We start from the raw sequence: 18,130 nt of genomic DNA, 5'->3' as shown, positions 1-18,130 counted from the left end.
GGGGGGGGGGGGGAATATATATAGGGAATCCCGGAACTTTTAAACTTTCAAAATATAACAAAGATTATTGCTGTGTGCAACGAGCAACGAGCCAATACCATTTAACTTATTAGTGACGTCACACTACATAAAGAAATTCTTCGTGCGATATGCACATTACATTCTTATCTACTTACGTGGGTGATCGTGCTGCTGTATAATCGTCCGAACATAATTTCAGGTATCTCTTTCAAATTTAACTTTCATTTACCGAGAACTTTCTTTAAAGTTACATTTCTACAAATTAAAGTTAATTTATTCTTATTTCATTATCTATGATTAATGCAAATTAAAAGCCACCAACGAGTGATTAAATAGCGATAACACGCCAGATAGTTAACCTAGCTTAGCCAGTCGAGTTTTAAAAGCAATCATAGTTAATTACTATATAATTTTAATACAATTTTAATATAATCTATAATCTGTAAATACTGTATATAATATATACAGTATTATATTATTAATTTTACAGATATTATTTATCATATGAATATATATCTATAAAAGACTACGCGTGGAACTTGCCGAAATGTACAAACATTTTTTAGCGCGACATATAACGCGTTACAATGGACAATGGTACTGTTACTTATGCAAGTTGGAAAATTTAACAGACGTTGAACGTCATTTGCAAGAAGTTCATTCAGATATCCACTTTCAAATCTCAGATTTTCCTGATAATTCCAGCAAATTGTCAGATACGAAATGCAAACATTTATTATATCATGGAATAGCAATGAAAGATATATTAAAAAACTCTAATACAAGGTATTTTTGTGTACCGTGCAAATGTTTGATACCCACTTTAGAACATGTTAATCAACATGTGAGTGGTAAACAACACAAAAAATATATAAACGATACTAAACCAGAAGATTTTTCAAATGAGCAACAAAACTTAGATAAAAATATAAACAGCAATGTTTTTGTTAATGTAAAAACTGAAACGGAATTTATAAGTAACTCAAATTTTTTTGCAAAAATACAGCCAGTTTGTAAAAATAAATTAGCAAAAGATAACTTGACAAATGGCTCTGAGAAAGAAGAGGAAGAGGAAGAGGAAAGTGTAGCTTCCTCTGAATCTTACAAGAAGGATCGTAATAGCAATAATGTTTTGCAAATTGAAAGATGTGTGAATATGAGTTTTTGTATTTTGTGTGATAGATTTGACCATAAACTTACTATGGAGGAACATATACAAGAAAAGCAACATATATCTGCATTAAAAATCTTGAAGCGAGAATCGATACGCATCATAAACTTGGATAAAGATAGAAAGACTATTAAGCCATTGCAGTTGAATAGTAGAAAATTAGATGGAACAATGTGGCCAGAATACAGGAAGACTACATCAAGATATACTTGTGATCAATGTAATATGGTGATAAAAGAAAATGATATAATAAATCATGAAGTAACAATACATAAAGAAAGCATGATGTCTTGTATGAAAGACATCCATGATTTGACTTTGTCTGTAAATGAAAAAAAAATTAAAATTAATATTTCCAGTTATTACCCAATGTTTAAATGCTCGTTTTGCAATGAGATAATACATGGCATATCAATGTTAGAAATTCATTTTTCTAAATGTCAACATAAGGAAAATATTAAATTGTTAATTAAAACTAAAAAACAAGAATATAATTGCTCTGAAAATGTAGAAAGCTTTTTTGAACTTCTCGAATTTTTAAATTTGATTTCTTTTGAAAATAATGGCGACACTGTACAAACTATGGAGCAACCTGTGATGTATATTAAAAATCATCGTGCATCTTTCAAAAAAAATTCAGATGACTTGATTGAGAATAAATTTACTTACATTTGCATTGCCTGCAAAGTTAAAATTTATACAATCGAAGATGTATTTAATCATTTAAGTACAAGGGGAAGACATTTGAAACACTTCCAAAATATTTTGCTGACATATAATCATATACATAATATATGTACTGCAACAAAAGAACTTGGTATAAATAAAACACAAGCAGCAGACTCTCTAATTTGTACTGAGGAAACATTCATCGATACATTGGAAGAAGAAAATATTAATAAAACGCAAGCAGAACATTATATTGATAATAATAGCGACCTAATAGCTAAAATAAATACTGATAGCAAAAATGACATATCTCAAAGTAGAGAAAGCAATTCTGGCTTATTTATGTCTCCTGATATATCTTTAGAAATGAAGAAATTAACTACAAATTTTTCATATAAGTTTTTACAAGCTAGAAAAAAAAATAATGTCTTGGATCGTTATAATAGAATGTATTATAAAAAATTTCTAGATTTTGAGGAAATTATGTTTACTTACAGTCAGAACAAGCTGAATGAGATTAAATTAAGTTTACAATTGTACGCTCCCAAATGCGAAAGTATGCTTTGTGTTGTATGTAATGTTACACATTCGTACAATATACATAGATTGTACGAACATATTAGTTGTGAACGACATATTATGCAACTTACACAACTGCATAAGAGCAGCGAAGAACAGAGACTGAAATTACTGAAAGAATTAATCAAGGTAGAGTATACAAAGATGGAATGTTACGCTTGTGATAAAAATATAAAGTGGATACAGCTTGGTGAATCCTGGATCATGGAACATATGTATTCTCCTAAACACAAGAAGAATCGCGAAAAGTCATTCAAGGAAGTTGGAAATGTACTACAAGGATTCAATACTTTATGGTACAATATCCAATACTTTGCTTGCGTCGAGTGTAATATAAGATTCAAAATAAAAATGGAATTTATGGAACATCTTGACAAAAATCATAGTACACTTCTAAAAACAAAAGATAATTCAAAATTTGATTTCTGCTTAACATGTGCCACTTTGTGGTATAAAGATCAAGATTCAATTTATCGACAACACTGTCAAAAACAGACGCATCAATATTTAGCAAAAAGTAATGACTTTGCAATTACATTGTTGCCAGAATCTTTGCAAGAATTATTAAAAAATGTTAACGAAACTGTTATTGATCTATTTTATTTATCGAATGATGCATTATATGATTCAAAAACAATTACTCTCATGAAGGATTTAAAGGATACTTTCAAAACTCAAGAGTTTCATGTAGAAGAAGTGTGTATGTTTGGTTCAAGAGTTACTGGTTTAGCATTGCCCAACAGCGATATCGACATATATCTTAACTTCAGTAAATATATATTTGTTTCATATATTTTTTTACACACATACACACACACACACCTATACACACACACACACACACACACAAAGCATAAAGCTGTAAAAAATTTGTTTATAAGAAATACCGACATAAAAAAAAAAAATTACAAAAAGAATTTTCTGTACTAGATGATGAATGTACTAATGCTGAAGTAATTAAAAACAGAAGTAAACAAATTCAAAATTGTTTGCATACTGATGGTGAGAATTGGGAAATAGAATTAACTTTGGACAACAGCAGAACACCCATAATAAAATTGAAGCACAGACAAACAGGATTACAGTGCGATATCTCATTTACAAATGGCCTTTCAGTCGAAAATTCTAAACTTATCAAGTATGAGAAGTATTGTATTTTTAAGAAAGTGTTTGTGATTCTTGTAAGATATACTTCATGAAATTCTTCTTCAACTTTTAGGTCTTTTAACACAGCATATCCGCCTTGTCGAAAATTAATATTGTTTCTGAAAAAGTGGATCTTGTTGGGCAATTTGGCTGGTCCTGATGGAATAACAAGCTATGCTCTCACCTGGCTAGTCATCTTTTATTTACAAGTCAAATATAAAATACCGAGTGTTGCTGCTTTAATTAAAAGCCATAATCAGTCAAAAATTGTATCTGGTAAGTTTTCATTCAGAATAATATATCCATATAGTCTATATATGAAATTTATGTGATGGGAAAAGAGAGATTATCTCGTTTATTTTACAATAATAAATTGTATTTCTACATATTCTTTTTCTAGTGTTCATAGCACATAATTTACATCTTATTATGTATTTTAGGCTGGGAAACTGGAGTCGGTAATAATGTTCCTATCAACGTACCTGAATTATCGATATATGAATTATTATTAGGATTTTTTGAGTATTACGGATGCTTTGATTACATGCATAATGTTGTATGTCCATTGTTAGGCGTCACATGCCGTAAGGAATTCTTTACAGAAGTATTATCGGATTTACCGGATACCATGGCACTTTACATTGCGCAATTGCGAAGTGCGAAACCGGAATACTTTCGTATTGATTCATCTATGTGTGTGCAAGATCCATTCGATCTTTCGCACAATTTAACAAAGGCTGTGCCAGTTTTAACGCTTAGATGCTTTAAACAATATTGTAATAAAAGTGCATCGGTGTTACGTAATCGTTGGAAGTTAAGATCGTCGAAAACGAGTTAATATTTAATTATATAGAATCATCTTTTTTAACCACTGATTAATCATGATAAAGATCAATGTATTTTTATGACTCGACTATCGATTAATGATCTAACATTGCAAATGTTTCACGAAAAATGATAAAACTAATTTTCTAACTATACATATTTCTTGTAATAACTATTCTGATTGTGATAAAGTATTATATAGTATTATATAAAGTACTGTACAATATTATATATTATAGTACCAACTCTTGCAATTTTGTTCATATTTTTAAAAGATTTCGAAGATAATTCTAGGAATAACGTTTTTTTCTTTTTTCTTTTTTTAAGAAAATCTTTTAAATTTAATTGATACTTTTAAAATAAATGCGACGAATTGTGAACAGCTCTCATACGAATGGTAATATAAATCGTGTTTTATATTCCATTGATCGTCATGTACTTTATACATTTGATTAGATATCTTAATTCTATGTTTGATTTTTATACATTTGGTTAGATATCTTAATTTTATGTTTGATTTTCTTATCTTCAATGCGCATTTATGTGCACTTATTACCTGATTATTATTCTCTTATATTTAATATATATTTACTAGAATAAAATTTTTATTGTTATCACAGGATGTCTAAGAAAACTTTCAGTGATATTCCAAAAATTATCACTTTATATTTCAACGAAAATGTAAAGTATAATATGTAACATATGATTTTTGTAATACGGTTTTATTTTATATATTTTGATAATCATATAATCATAGTCGATTGAAGTTGTTGCGACAAAACTTTTATTAATTTATAACATTATAATCATTGAAAGCAATGTGATTCTTAGAGTGTATTTTGTGATAGTGTTTCAGAAAACATTTCTCATTGAAATATTATATATAATTTTATATTGTATTTTTTTATATAAAAGGAATGTATATAAACTCTTTTTATCATTTTATTGTTTAGTTTTTAAAACTCCTGTGTGTCCTCACTGCAGTCATAATTCAGTACAATGTTAATAAGGGACCAGAAATCTTGATCATGTATTTGTTAATCAATGTTTATCTTATTGTCCTATTTTTATAACATAATTTACCAGATTAAGAAATTAATTAACTTTTGATAATAGAACAATTCATACAATTAAAGTGTAAGATGTGTAATATTTAAAAAAAGATCTTTTAAATGAGCAAGGCGAATACATTCATGTGTTCTGATTTATTCTCGAATCAGTTTCTTTTCATACAATATCTTGCTTCCATATATATTCTCTTACATATTTACCATTAGGTACACAAGATTGCTTGCATGTGAAAACTGCCAATATTCCCCAATCAAGATACTTGACAATGTCTTTCAAACCCAGGAAATTTAATAGTTGTGGCATTATCTGCAAATTGTTTCATAAATAGTATGGGCAACATATATAACACGCAGAAATTTATGTACACAATTTGTCTTTTGAATCTTAATATAAATTGTGAATCATTATTTTCCATCCCAGTATTTATTATATAAGTAAACTCTACATACTTGAAATTCAAATTGTCTATTGCCATTGCATTCTGAACATTTCGGTATATCTATTATCTGGTTATGTTGTGATATGTATAGAACTTTTCCTCCTCTATCATATCTAGTAAATAAATACAGATTAATATACAGATTGTTATTATAAATTTCTCTAATTGTTCTACAAAGAAACATATACCTTAAAATTTGATCTGGATAATTATCTGTTCTCATACGAAATTCTGCAAATATTTCATCTTTTTCGTCGTTAGCTATCTGTAGTAAATCGTCATTAACGTCTTCATGCTGAAGACTTCCAGCTTTGCCATTTTGAATCATAGCATTATATTTTTCAATCTCCTTCTGCTCGCTTTCAAGATCATCTTGCTCGATATCTTTTGTCAAATCGTCGCTCTCTATTACAATCTCGTATTCGGGAAACAAGAAATTATTATTATTATTTGCTTCAGTACCACATATATGTTTATGTCCATTCTTCCAGTCATATACTTGATGTACACGACAACAATAATTGACGACTTTACATTTGCCGCAGTGACTCGGTGCTGCAATCCCACATATACAACATGTTTTAGCCCATTGTGACACATCTGAAAGCAACGAAATATACGATATTATTCCGCATTGTTCCATGTCATTGGAAATAGATAATTTTTTGTATTACGATACTTACCAATGTCTGTCCTCCAGTCCTTCTGCTCGACAGGCGGTTCAGACGGATAGAAAGTATTGACTCTACTCAACTGCGATCGAAAAACTTTTAAATTTCCATTTTGATTCGGTCTGCAGCAATCTGTGTTCTTGCATACAAAAATATATATAGTCCTGTGAAACGCATCGGCGTTTTCTTCGTATGGTGCGTAGATCTGGCATAGAAATACGCAAACATCATTGCAATACTCGCATTCTAGATCACTTTTACCGGGAATATTTTTCAGCTCGAGCCAGGCCGGCTTACCGCCCACTTTACTAGGAAAAAATCTGCTTGTCAGTCGCCACGATTCGCATGTCTGCACGAATCCTAAATCGATTGCCATATTTAAGACAGATAATAATACAGCTAAAATTGCAACAGAAATTTGTCAAAATAAATATATATTTCTATAGATGTATATATTTCTCAAGACAAATGTTTTTCTCTTTTTTTTAAGTGTCAAATCTGACAGATATGATAAAACAATTTCAAACACGTGCTCGCTCCAGCTTTTGTAAACTTTATTGGTCATTTACAATACTAAAGCCAGTATCAGATTATGCGTTGAAGATCGAGATTAAAGATTGAAGATAGAAATACGGCCAATCAGGGTATCGAGTCTGTAATTCAAATGAGAGTGAAAATTACAAAAATGAGCGAATTTACTAGATTTCGACCAATGAAATTATAAATTTTCTAGTAAAATCGCTCATTTATTAGAACATTTATAATTTCATTGGTCCTAAAAAATAACTAGATGTGCTAATCGCTATTTTATGTCACTAGCGCTACTATCTGCATCGAAACTTCGTGATTCGCACTTCTTGATATTATATGCATGCTGTTGTATGTTGATATCTGTCATTGTGTTTAAGGTTAGCTGTCTAATCGCGGAATCCAATATCCTTGCGTTTCCGCTAATAAAAACAGCGATAAAATGACCTCCTGTTTCGAAAGCATGCAGGTTCCTTCTTGCGTTTGGTTCGAGGGCGGCGAGAAAAGAAATGCGCTTGTTTCTATGCTCGCAGGGACACTGGTAAATCTACATATTTAAGTTTATGTAGTATATATACATCTACACATTTAATATTTACTTTATTATACATATTTAGTTAGCATATATATATAAAGATACACTGTGTTTTTTATTTTTTTTTCACAGTCGATATATAAATTTCACTGGTGTTGTTTTAGTTTTTCGTAGGATGGTGGTTTATAATAGATGCGCATGCAAAATATCCAGAGGAAATGGCAAATGCGTATCATGTATGTGGAGTGTTTGGTACCATATCACTTTTTATGTAAGTAATAGATCAATAATATTGTTAGTAAAATTTTTAAAATTTTGGTATGACACTATCGTCTTATGGAAAAATAATTTGATATTCTTAGGGTCAATTCAGTGACAAATGCACAGATAAGAGGAGAAGCTTACAATGGTGGTTGTTTAGGAGCAAGAGGTGCAAGGAGTTGGCTGTTTATCGGATTTGTTATGGGATTTGCAGCAGTAATAGCAGCCTGTTGGATTTTATTTGCTAATTTTGTGGCTGCAGGTATTTTCTGTCTTATATAAGTGTTGCTTACATGTAAAATAGTCATACCAAAAGAAATACGTTCTATTATATTTTTATAGGTGCACAACATCATTGGCCAGGTGTGGGATTGTTCCTACAAAATGTGTTTATTTTCTTGGGCTCACTCACATATAAATTTGGTCGATCTGAGGATCAATGGGGTTAAGAGACATACCGTTGATTGAAAATATTTTTACTACTATAAGCACACGACGCAAAACTCGACTGAAAAAAATCGTGAAATTAATACCCTGTATTGCTTCGAACATAAAATCCAACTCAACTACAACATCACTCTATTGCTATAAATATTATATAATAATTTTTATTTATATTCATTGGAGTTGAGAGTGATTACATGTTATATGTATATGTGAGATTTATGATAATCTAAAAAAGTAAGATTAGATTATAGCTTTTTCTGTGTGATAGAATTACATGCTAGTTATATTTTGCTAATAACTTTGATCATATCAGAAATTTTTTAATCTTTGTATTCATTTTATATTTTCTCATTTTGTTGCGAATGTATATCTTGCATTTGAAATTTTTACAAAGATAATTTCAATTATCTGATATCTCGAAATTAAATAAATAGAACATGTTTTGAAACATAATTGAAGATTAGCTCATCGCTGTTTTTTAATTGAAATTGAATAGTGAAATCTTTTTCTCAATATGATTAATTTATTAATGTATTAATTTTTTAATTTATCTATTATCGATTTTTCAGTTTCGATAAATCTAAAGATCTATCTATATCGGTTAGCAATACAAAAGCTATACAAAATAAATGTACATACAGAGAAACTAAATTATTATGTATTAATATATAAAAACACAACAATGCAACATTCTTTATTTTATATTCTTGATTGTATGAGGTGGAGTTAAAACTATCAGACTATGTATTAAAAATTGAAAATTGCAGATAAAAAATTGAAATTTGACTGATCAGAACAAAAGAAGCTAAAAAAAATAAAATAAAATAAAAATTTCCTGATGGGTCAAATTTTAATCTTCAATGCATAGTCTGATACGGGCTTCATGCACATTCGTGGATATGCCTTAAGGGCTAGAAAATAGCCATCATACACACACTCACGCACTTTTTAATATCGCGCATCATCGACACTTGGAAATTAGCAGCGCAGATCGCGCGAGAATTGGTTCCGATTTGCCAACGCGGACCAATGCGAGCCAAGCACTCGCTCGCCTTTTTACCAATCGCAATGTGCCACACCGACACATGGTGTGCTGCGAAGCGAAGTTTCACGGTGAGCGGCGGAAGAAAGATTACGATTTTAGACTTTTGTTGATTTATAAGAAAAGGTTGCAGTACACGTACGTATATTCTAAATGGTATACAGCTGAGAATCATCCTCGAGTAACGTGTCGTCAAAACGTGGATGCAGGGTGAGTGCGCGTCATTAATTTGTACTATTTTGCAATTGACATATTTTACGGTGCCGGTATTCATAACCAAAATCATCAAAATTGACAGTTCGATTCTGCCTTTTGTATCAATCCAGCATTAATATATGTTAATGAATCTCTGAATTTTTACAATATTTCTTTCGCTGAAAAAGGTATATCTTGAATTCGTTTCATTTCCAGATGGAGTTTTCACAGAGAAGTGTGTCGATGGCGTCGTTAGCTTTACTCATCATCGCTACTTTCATCGGTATTAGCGAAGAAGTTGCTGTTATGAGCATCGACCTTGGTAGTGAATGGATGAAGGTCGCTATTGTTTCGGTACGTAAATCGAAATAATCGTATTTGTACAATGATTCTGTATTTAACTTATAGATTGATGTATTAAAAAACTTAATCGAACATGTTGGATATACTTTTGTATTTAAAAGATCAATTATATTCCTTTTTTAATTCCTTGTTTACTTTATAGCCTGGTGTTCCTATGGAAATAGCATTAAATAAGGAATCGAAGAGGAAAACACCAGTTGCGATTGCGTTCAGAGATGGGGAAAGATCTTTCGGCGAGGATGCTCAAGTGGTCGGAGTGAGATTTCCCCAGAACACTTTTTCCTACATCCTAGATCTTATAGGAAAGCCTATAGACAATCCACTAGTACAACTTTATCTGAAGAGATTTCCTTACTACAATATTGTTGCTGATGATCAGAGGGAAACCATAGCGTTTAAGTTAAATGAAAATACAACATATACTCCAGAAGAGTTACTCGCACAAATACTGCACAAGGGCAAAGAGATCGCGGAAACCTCAGCCCAGCAAAAGATAAACGAGGCAGTTATCACCGTGCCAGGATTCTTTAATCAGGCCGAGAGGAGAGCCTTGATTCAAGCGGCAGAACTTGCCGGATTGAAAGTATTACAACTCATAAACGACTATACAGCGGTTGCTTTGAACTACGGCGTATTTGGCAGAACTGAAATAAATGATTCTGCGCATTACATTATGTTTTACGATATGGGAGCTAGTAGCAGTACCGCAACAATTGTCAGCTATCAAAACATGAAAACGAAAGAGAGGGGTTTTGTCGAGACGAATCCTCACGTTAATGTTTTGGGTGTGGGATATGATCGTACACTTGGCGGACTAGAAATGCAAATTAGATTGCAGAATTATCTAGCAAAAGAATTTGATGCTCTAAAAAAGACACCAAATTCGGTGTTTACGAGTCCGAGAGCGATGGCAAAGCTCTTTAAAGAAGCTGGACGCGTCAAAACTATACTCAGTGCCAATGCAGATCATTATGCCCAGATAGAAGGCTTAATAGATGACATTGACTTCAAATTTCAAGTCACGAGAGAAAAATTGGAGGAGATATGCGCCGATTTATTTGAACGTATAACAAATCCTGTGAAGCTTGCTTTAGAAAGTTCAGGTGAATATTCTTCTATAAGTAGAACATATAATTGTGATTCTTTCTCTCTCTTTTTCTCTCTTTCTCTTTCTTGCAATAGCCAAATATTTTTGTAAACACTAAATATAAAATTGTTTCAGCTTTGACAATGGATGTTATATCACATGTTGTACTGGTAGGAGCAGGTACTCGTATGCCAAAAGTACAAGAAATATTGTCCCAATATGTAAAAACAGAATTGTCAAAGAATATAAATACAGATGAAGCAGCTGCTTTAGGAGCCGCATACAAAGCAGCTGATCTCAGTCAGGGTTTTAAAGTCAAGAAATTTATCACAAAAGATGCCATACTATTTCCAATTCAAATCACTTTTGATAGATATACCGATAACAAAATTAGACAGGTATAAGCTATATGATCTTTTACCGTATTTCAAAAAATTCTTTGAATAACTATATTATATAAAATTACATATTTTTCAAAATTTATCCTTTTGTACAGGTAAAAAAGACATTATTTGGAAAAATGAATCCTTTTCCACAAAAGAAGATTATTACATTTAATAAGCATACACAAGATTTCGATTTTCGCGCAAATTACGCTGAATTAGATTATTTACCTCCTATAGAAGTAATGTAAGTATCTGTATAGTTTTCATATTTATTTTTATATTAGGAATAAATTATATTTCAAGTATTGATATTGTTATGTTTAAAACTATAGTGTTTAAATTTTCTTGCAGATCTATTGGAGATCCAAAAATAACCACTATATTCTTGAGTGGTGTAACTGAAGCTTTAGAAAAGCATGCTAAGGAAGGTGCTGAAAGTAAAGGAATCAAAGTGCATTTTAATATGGATGATAGTGGCATACTGAATTTATTGAATGTGGAACTAGTGTCGGAAAAATTGAGCACTGTTGTTGACAAAGAAGAGGGTACTTTCTCAATACTTGGCTCAACTATTAGTAAATTTTTTGCAGGTTTGTGCTGAGCAATGCAAAAAATGATGCTATTAATTTCTGTTATATGTATGGATTTCAATTTGGATTATATTTGCACGATTATAGTTCTATTTACACGATTATAGTTCTTTTTTATATACTCTTAGTGTATATTAAAGAACTATTATTTTTCAAAAAAATTATTGTATTATTTGTATGTGTAATGAAAACAAGAATGCAAAAATATTATCTCATATTTCATTTTGATATCATTTTTTGCAAGCATTTTTATGATAATAAGATTTGTATAAAATAGAGATATATAATAAAAAGCACAAATAACAATATGATTGAATGAAGTTCAGATTGTATTGTTGCGCTGATAATTAAATGCACTGTAAATATAACTTTTTGAAAATTTATGTATATAAATTTTGATAGAACAGATCTTGTATTTTATACATACATTTTTTACTTATGAAATGTGTGCATTATTCTATTAAATATTATTTAAGATTGAACTTTTAGAAGTCTTGCATTTATGTATCAGCGACACAAAAAATTTTAATCATTGTTCATATATTATCCAAGTATAGAAAAAGATACATCATAAAATCTTTCAGGTTCTCATGAGCAAGAACCATCAGAAAAAACGGAAGAAGCACCGAAAGAGGATATAAAACCAGTACATGAAGAACCAGAATCTCCAGAGCCTTCAAAGGACACAGAGGAGAAGGAAAAGAAGAAAAACGAGACGAAAATGGACGAAGATAAAGCTCCAAATAAGACTGAGAAGGCCGATAAAGAAAAAAAATCTACCATTATTCAAATCAAAGAACCTATCAGTTCAAACGAGATCAAACTAGGATCACAAATCTTGTCCGGCAAAAAACTCACAGAAGTTCGAGAAAAGTGAGAGCAAAAATATATTTTATATATATTCGCAACATTTGTGTATGATATATAAATAAAAAATTACATCTTTGAAGCGTTATATATCATATCAATACAAGTTGACATAATTAATTAATATTGTTTCATTTGAAAGCTCAAATCATCTAATATTTGGCATAATTATATTTATATTAGTTTGATAAAATGATAAAAATGTATTGCTTTTTTTTTAGAATACATCATTTGAACGTGTATGATTCTGAAAAAGTGCGTCGAGAGACCGCGTTAAATAATCTCGAGTCGTATGTAATCGACGCGCAGCAGAAGCTCGATTCCGAAGAGTATTCGGTTGCAGCTACTAACAAGGAGGCCGAAGAAATCCGGGAAGCCTGCGCCGAGATCTCCGAGTGGTTATATGAGGATGGATTTACCGCGACCGCGGAAGTATACGAGGAGAAATTAATGAAATTGCAAAAGCTAACCAACGACGTCTATGAGAGAGTTTCTGAGCACCGAGACCGTCCAGAAGTTCTGAAAGGAATGGTTTCATTACTTAATGGCAGTAAAACATTCTTAGAGAATATGCGTAACTTGAGTTCAACGACTGAGATTATTACGCCCGTTGAAGTCGAGACGTTAGAAAGAGCGATTAACGAGACGCAGGTAACTATGTAACTGATATTTCCACCATATTTCCATTTTAAATTAATAATGCATTATGTTATTATATTTAAAATAACGATCTTTATAATACTAATGTATGATATATATAAAAAACGATACTTTTCAGGATTATTACGAAACAATTTTAAAATATTTTGCGAAAGCTTCGTTAAACGAACCAGTGAAACATAAAGTTCGCCATATTGTAAATAAAATGGAGCTACTTGACAGAGAAATTAAATATCTTGTGAATAAAGTAAAGATTTGGAGACCGAAACAGGAAACTGTGGCGAATCAAACAACTGATAGTAAAACAGAAGAAAATGAAGAATCTATGTCTGATACTGAAAATGACAAATTTACTGATGAACAAACTGCATCAGATAATGCGGAAGACCAACAAGAACCAATGCTGAAAACAAGGGACGCTACACAGGATCCATTAGTTTTATCAGAAAGCGAGGAACCACGATTAAGTGAGGAGCAAGTTCCAGAAGAAATGCATCAAGAACTATAAGAAATAATTTATTTAAAAAGAGTGTGTGATTCTATTTGTTGATCGACGATATTTGTCGATTTAGGCAATTTCTGTAGATTATCTTCATTCAATGCATTTAAAATCAAAGCGGGAATTCTTATGCATTGCTGTGGTTGGATAAATCATTCTGCGGAGGTGTGAATACAAGTTGTTTTCTCCCATTTAATTAATAATATGTATTTATACCAGGATATTCACAGTTCTATTCATTATATTAAAAGTTATTGAAAAATATTAATTTTATCAGAGACTGTTCGTGATAATTATGTTATACAAGTGCCAAGCAATAACACAGATTCAAATATCTAATTTATTTGATACGAAATTTGTTACAATTTATTAATTTATTACGAACAAAAGAGAGTATAGGCCAGTGAAAAATTTACTTCAAATCCTTACAATCCTTAACATAAATTTTCGAGCTTGCATATGAAATGTCTTTTGCTGCAAGTATATCTTTTATATATTATCACATACAGAGTTATAATATAAGGCATACTACATATTTGTTAGTAAAAATACGAATAATGAAAAAACAATTTTTTTGCATATATTTCCTAAGGAATAATATTCTTTTCTTGTAGTATATATAGTTTTATATGCTTGCATTCAAGTACTTTTCAGAGAAACTTAACTTACTCCTATGTACTCTGTATTCTATATTAAATTGTATTATTCTTTCTCATAAGTGAAGGTTCACATGCATAAGTCTCCTTTCTCTTTTTTGTTATTTATAAACGCTAATATTATAGTACTAATATATGATATTAATTATATTTTATATTAAAAATTTGCTGTGGAGAGCATATAGATAAAAATTTATCATCTAAATAATAAATTTTTATTTATATATGATCATGATAAGATTGCTTTTTCGTCTCTTTTCTTTCTATCTCTCTCTTTTTTAATGTCTAGAGAAACTCTCTGATAATAAAAAATTAGGCATTCCTAATTCAACAAATTCTTATCATTCCAATAAAGAATTGTGTAATTTTGAATGTTATTCTTGTGGTATTTATTAATTTGGATAAAAAAAAAATAAAAAATATATTAAACATTATTGTGTAGTATAAAAAATGCACTATCAAACAAAATACACTGTTATCCTCTGTGTCTTATTTTTCTTAAATATATATGTTTAATATTGTGTGTGTTATCATATGACATGTTATATACTTTTATTAGAGATCAAAAAAAATTTTTTTTTTATCATACAATTTTTAAAGATTTTCCGTAACAAATATTTTATTTATGAAAGTAAAACAAGATTTTTAAAATAAAATATATGCTCAATATTGAAAGGAAAAGAACGATTAAGTGTTAATACTTAAATCTTTGTATTTTTTCAATTTTTCAATTTTTAATTAGCTAAATCTTTATGAATTTAATATTTATTCTTGTACTTCTCTCCCACTATTGCCCGCTAACATCTGATTTTGACAAGAGAGAGAGAATGAGGTTAGGCTAGAATCTTCTGTCGTTCACGAACCGGTTTCTTTTTACGCGCGCAATGACATTCTCATTTTATATCATATATATATATGTTAAACTGTTTGGATCGAGAAAAGACTAAAAGTATAATTAAGAGTAAAAAAGTTGTCAGAGGTCATTCGATTCCAATATTAAGGAGATAGTGGTTCCGACTATCTACATAAAATTAATTATATATTATCAACAAATATGTCAAGGCGTCAAATTCTTGGAAAATTATTAAAAAATATTAGTCCTGCCATGGTAAGAATATTTGTTATAATTGTTATTTAATATTTCAACTATTATTTTCTTGCATTGCAAAAATCAATAAATTTTTTGTTTGTTTTGATACACAGTATACATCAAGTATATTATTCACCTATTGTACTTCTTCTGATAAGCCCAGTACAAATAAGAAAATACAATTTGAACCACTAGACATGAAAAAGCTAACTCACGAGTATATGATAAAACAATCTATATTGGATGCTGTTAATAGTGCAACACAGACATTAACTGTTACTTTTATGGCAATAACAGATCTGAGTATTGAATATAGGTAAATAAAAAGATAAAAGATAAGTCTGTGAAAATGACTTTTCTGTGATATAACATTTCTGTGCTATAACATTTATCGTGGCCCTGTAAAATATTATTGGATAAACTCATTTCATTCTTTTATAGAGCATTATTGAACAAGCTTATTTCACTTCTTGAAGAAACTTTAACATACAATGTAAATGATGAGCATTGGGATTTGATTTTAAAACTACGGAATGAAATGTACAACAAAAAGGAAAAACTTGTGGTAATATGCTATTGTTTAAAATAGTAATTTTTACTTAACACAATATTTTAAATATTTTTTTTATATAGTAAAAGCTTTCTGATGGTTATTTTATAAGCCATCTTATCAATGACCTTAATTTTGACATGTTTTAATCAATAATTTCTAAACCATACATTAATATCCAAGCAAAGTGGCTTCTAAAGCAATTAAATAAAATTTCAAATAAAATTTATTTTTTTTATATTATAACATATATAAATAATATTGTCTAATTTGATATCACAGCATATAAACGTATGCACGCGCGCGCGACACATACACACAAAATACAAACATGTAAAAATATATTGACAAGCATTATAAAAAAAATTATGCATAATTATATATAATGTGAATCTTTTTTAATTAGAAATTATCTGATTCTATGGAAGATGTGTACAAAATGGCAATAGCTGCCCATCAACTAAGTTCTTTATACGATATGGAAAATTTAAGCAACACACTTTTACAAAGAATAGATGATGCAAAGTGTAAAGTGAAAGCAGAAGCTGACAGTAATAAACAGTTGGAACACGCATACTGGCGTATGCAGGGGCAGTGTATTGAAGGCAGTAAGGAAAGAACCGAAAAACAATAGTACATTTTTCTAGGGAATGATTTTCGATTTCAGGAATGTGTTCTATGTTTAACTTTATAAAAGAAAAATTAAAAATTTGTGTCATATAGTAGATTGCTTGTATTAATAAAACATCTTCCTATCATATTTATTAAGATGTACTGTACATGGTTATTTGATCTCACATTCAATTATCTCAATTCTTGTTGTTATCTATTTTTCAGATGAAGATGCAGTTATTAAATTAAAGATATTTGGTGCACTAGAGATTAATTGTCCTCATATATTTTTCGTTTAGGATTTATGATATTTTTATGATAAAAATAACTAAAATATGCTTTGCTATTCCATTTTAGTCTAATTATATACTGAAAAATTATAATAAAGAGAATTTTTTTGCATTATTTATAATTTTTTTATATTTTTGAAATGAAATTAATCAAATAATACAAGTATGTTTGTTATATTTGATGGTTCAGTAATTAACAGTATTAACAATTAACAGCAGTATTTATCTTTTATTTTTTGCCTAACTAATGTTGCAAAAATTAAGTTTTTAAAAAGGCAAATATAATATATTCATATAATATCTATATTAGTAAATAATAAATAAGCATATATAGTGGATTATATATTTACAGTCTTATAAGAGCAGCGCGCCATTTTAAATATCAAGATGTATTGAAACAATGTGTCGACCAGGCACCATTACCAAGCCTAAAACTCTTGCTTCTGTATGTTCTGTAGACAGAAATTCAGTGCACGAGCCAAGGATGACATTGGCATCGCGATCAGTACATAAAAACGCTCCTCTTAAGACTCTTCCATCAGTCATTTCAATTCGTAAATGTCGATTAAGCCAACTTCTTAATTTCTGTAAAAAATATAATAAAAGATTAAAAATATTAATAAAAGACTAAAAGATAGAATTTACGGAATTACCTCTAAATTTCCATGAATATGCTCGTTGTTCACGATATTACTCAAATTATGCATTGTCTCTTTCATACTTGCACTCATTGCACTCTTCTTTATTTTTATTTACAAATATTTAAATTTTTTCTCAAATATATATATATATATATATACATACATATATAAGTATATTAGATAAATTGCATTCTCTTCACACAAAATTAATTTATACTTTTTCTCGCGATTATATATAT

At 29.8% G+C, this 18,130-nt stretch overlaps 6 protein-coding genes across 7 annotated transcripts in view; 4 read left to right on the top strand and 2 right to left on the bottom strand.

The window, feature by feature from the left end:
* The window catches only part of LOC115240780, a 12,463-nt gene extending 7,568 nt beyond the window's left edge, over window positions 1-4,895 (top strand). The window contains exons 5-8 of the mRNA XM_029816134.1: window positions 533-3,209; window positions 3,371-3,578; window positions 3,660-3,862; window positions 4,027-4,895. Of these exons, the coding sequence (XP_029671994.1) occupies window positions 533-3,209; window positions 3,371-3,578; window positions 3,660-3,862; window positions 4,027-4,424 (3,486 nt within the window). The 3' untranslated portion in view covers window positions 4,425-4,895. The remainder of the gene's footprint in view (window positions 1-532; window positions 3,210-3,370; window positions 3,579-3,659; window positions 3,863-4,026) is intronic.
* A 250-nt stretch (window positions 4,896-5,145) lies between these two features.
* LOC115240801 (programmed cell death protein 2) lies at window positions 5,146-7,168 on the bottom strand. Its single transcript, XM_029816167.1, has 4 exons — window positions 6,605-7,168; window positions 6,110-6,521; window positions 5,932-6,034; window positions 5,146-5,788 (listed from the first exon to the last, which is right to left on the bottom strand). Exons 1-4 carry the CDS (start codon window positions 6,966-6,968, stop codon window positions 5,639-5,641), a joined length of 1,029 nt encoding a protein of 342 aa, XP_029672027.1. The 5' UTR covers window positions 6,969-7,168; the 3' UTR covers window positions 5,146-5,638.
* A 258-nt stretch (window positions 7,169-7,426) lies between these two features.
* Window positions 7,427-9,040, top strand: LOC115240804 (transmembrane protein 50A). Its single transcript, XM_029816172.1, has 4 exons — window positions 7,427-7,661; window positions 7,820-7,926; window positions 8,018-8,178; window positions 8,259-9,040. The coding sequence occupies exons 1-4, from the start codon at window positions 7,563-7,565 to the stop codon at window positions 8,363-8,365; spliced, it is 474 nt and encodes a 157-aa protein (XP_029672032.1). The 5' UTR covers window positions 7,427-7,562; the 3' UTR covers window positions 8,366-9,040.
* Window positions 9,041-9,427: 387 nt separating this feature from the next.
* On the top strand, window positions 9,428-14,831 carry LOC115240837 (hypoxia up-regulated protein 1). Of its 2 annotated transcripts, none has more exons than XM_029816229.1 (9): window positions 9,428-9,615; window positions 9,817-9,954; window positions 10,106-11,066; window positions 11,186-11,448; window positions 11,547-11,680; window positions 11,788-11,981; window positions 12,611-12,899; window positions 13,115-13,544; window positions 13,672-14,831. In XM_029816229.1, exons 2-9 carry the CDS (start codon window positions 9,817-9,819, stop codon window positions 14,059-14,061), a joined length of 2,799 nt encoding a protein of 932 aa, XP_029672089.1. In that variant the 5' UTR covers window positions 9,428-9,615; the 3' UTR covers window positions 14,062-14,831. The 2 variants fall into 2 exon arrangements, with proteins under 2 accessions (XP_029672089.1, XP_029672088.1); XM_029816228.1 differs by having other exon boundaries at window positions 9,429-9,615; window positions 11,788-12,026.
* A 498-nt stretch (window positions 14,832-15,329) lies between these two features.
* LOC115240842 lies at window positions 15,330-17,073 on the top strand. The gene is made up of 4 exons (XM_029816237.1): window positions 15,330-15,816; window positions 15,912-16,114; window positions 16,240-16,363; window positions 16,755-17,073. Exons 1-4 carry the CDS (start codon window positions 15,763-15,765, stop codon window positions 16,980-16,982), a joined length of 609 nt encoding a protein of 202 aa, XP_029672097.1. The 5' UTR covers window positions 15,330-15,762; the 3' UTR covers window positions 16,983-17,073.
* A 288-nt stretch (window positions 17,074-17,361) lies between these two features.
* Window positions 17,362-18,118, bottom strand: LOC115240843 (N-alpha-acetyltransferase 38, NatC auxiliary subunit). The gene is given in 2 exon segments (XM_029816238.1): window positions 17,362-17,839; window positions 17,878-18,118. Coding segments are annotated over 2 exon segments (318 nt in total). The 5' UTR covers window positions 17,982-18,118; the 3' UTR covers window positions 17,362-17,625.
* Window positions 18,119-18,130: the final 12 nt, after the last annotated feature.

This window comes from Formica exsecta, unplaced genomic scaffold (genome assembly GCF_003651465.1).
Source record: "Formica exsecta isolate Colony F162 unplaced genomic scaffold, ASM365146v1 scaffold451, whole genome shotgun sequence".
Taxonomy (NCBI): domain Eukaryota; kingdom Metazoa; phylum Arthropoda; class Insecta; order Hymenoptera; family Formicidae; genus Formica; species Formica exsecta.
This window is presented reverse-complemented; position numbering and strand designations above follow the sequence as displayed.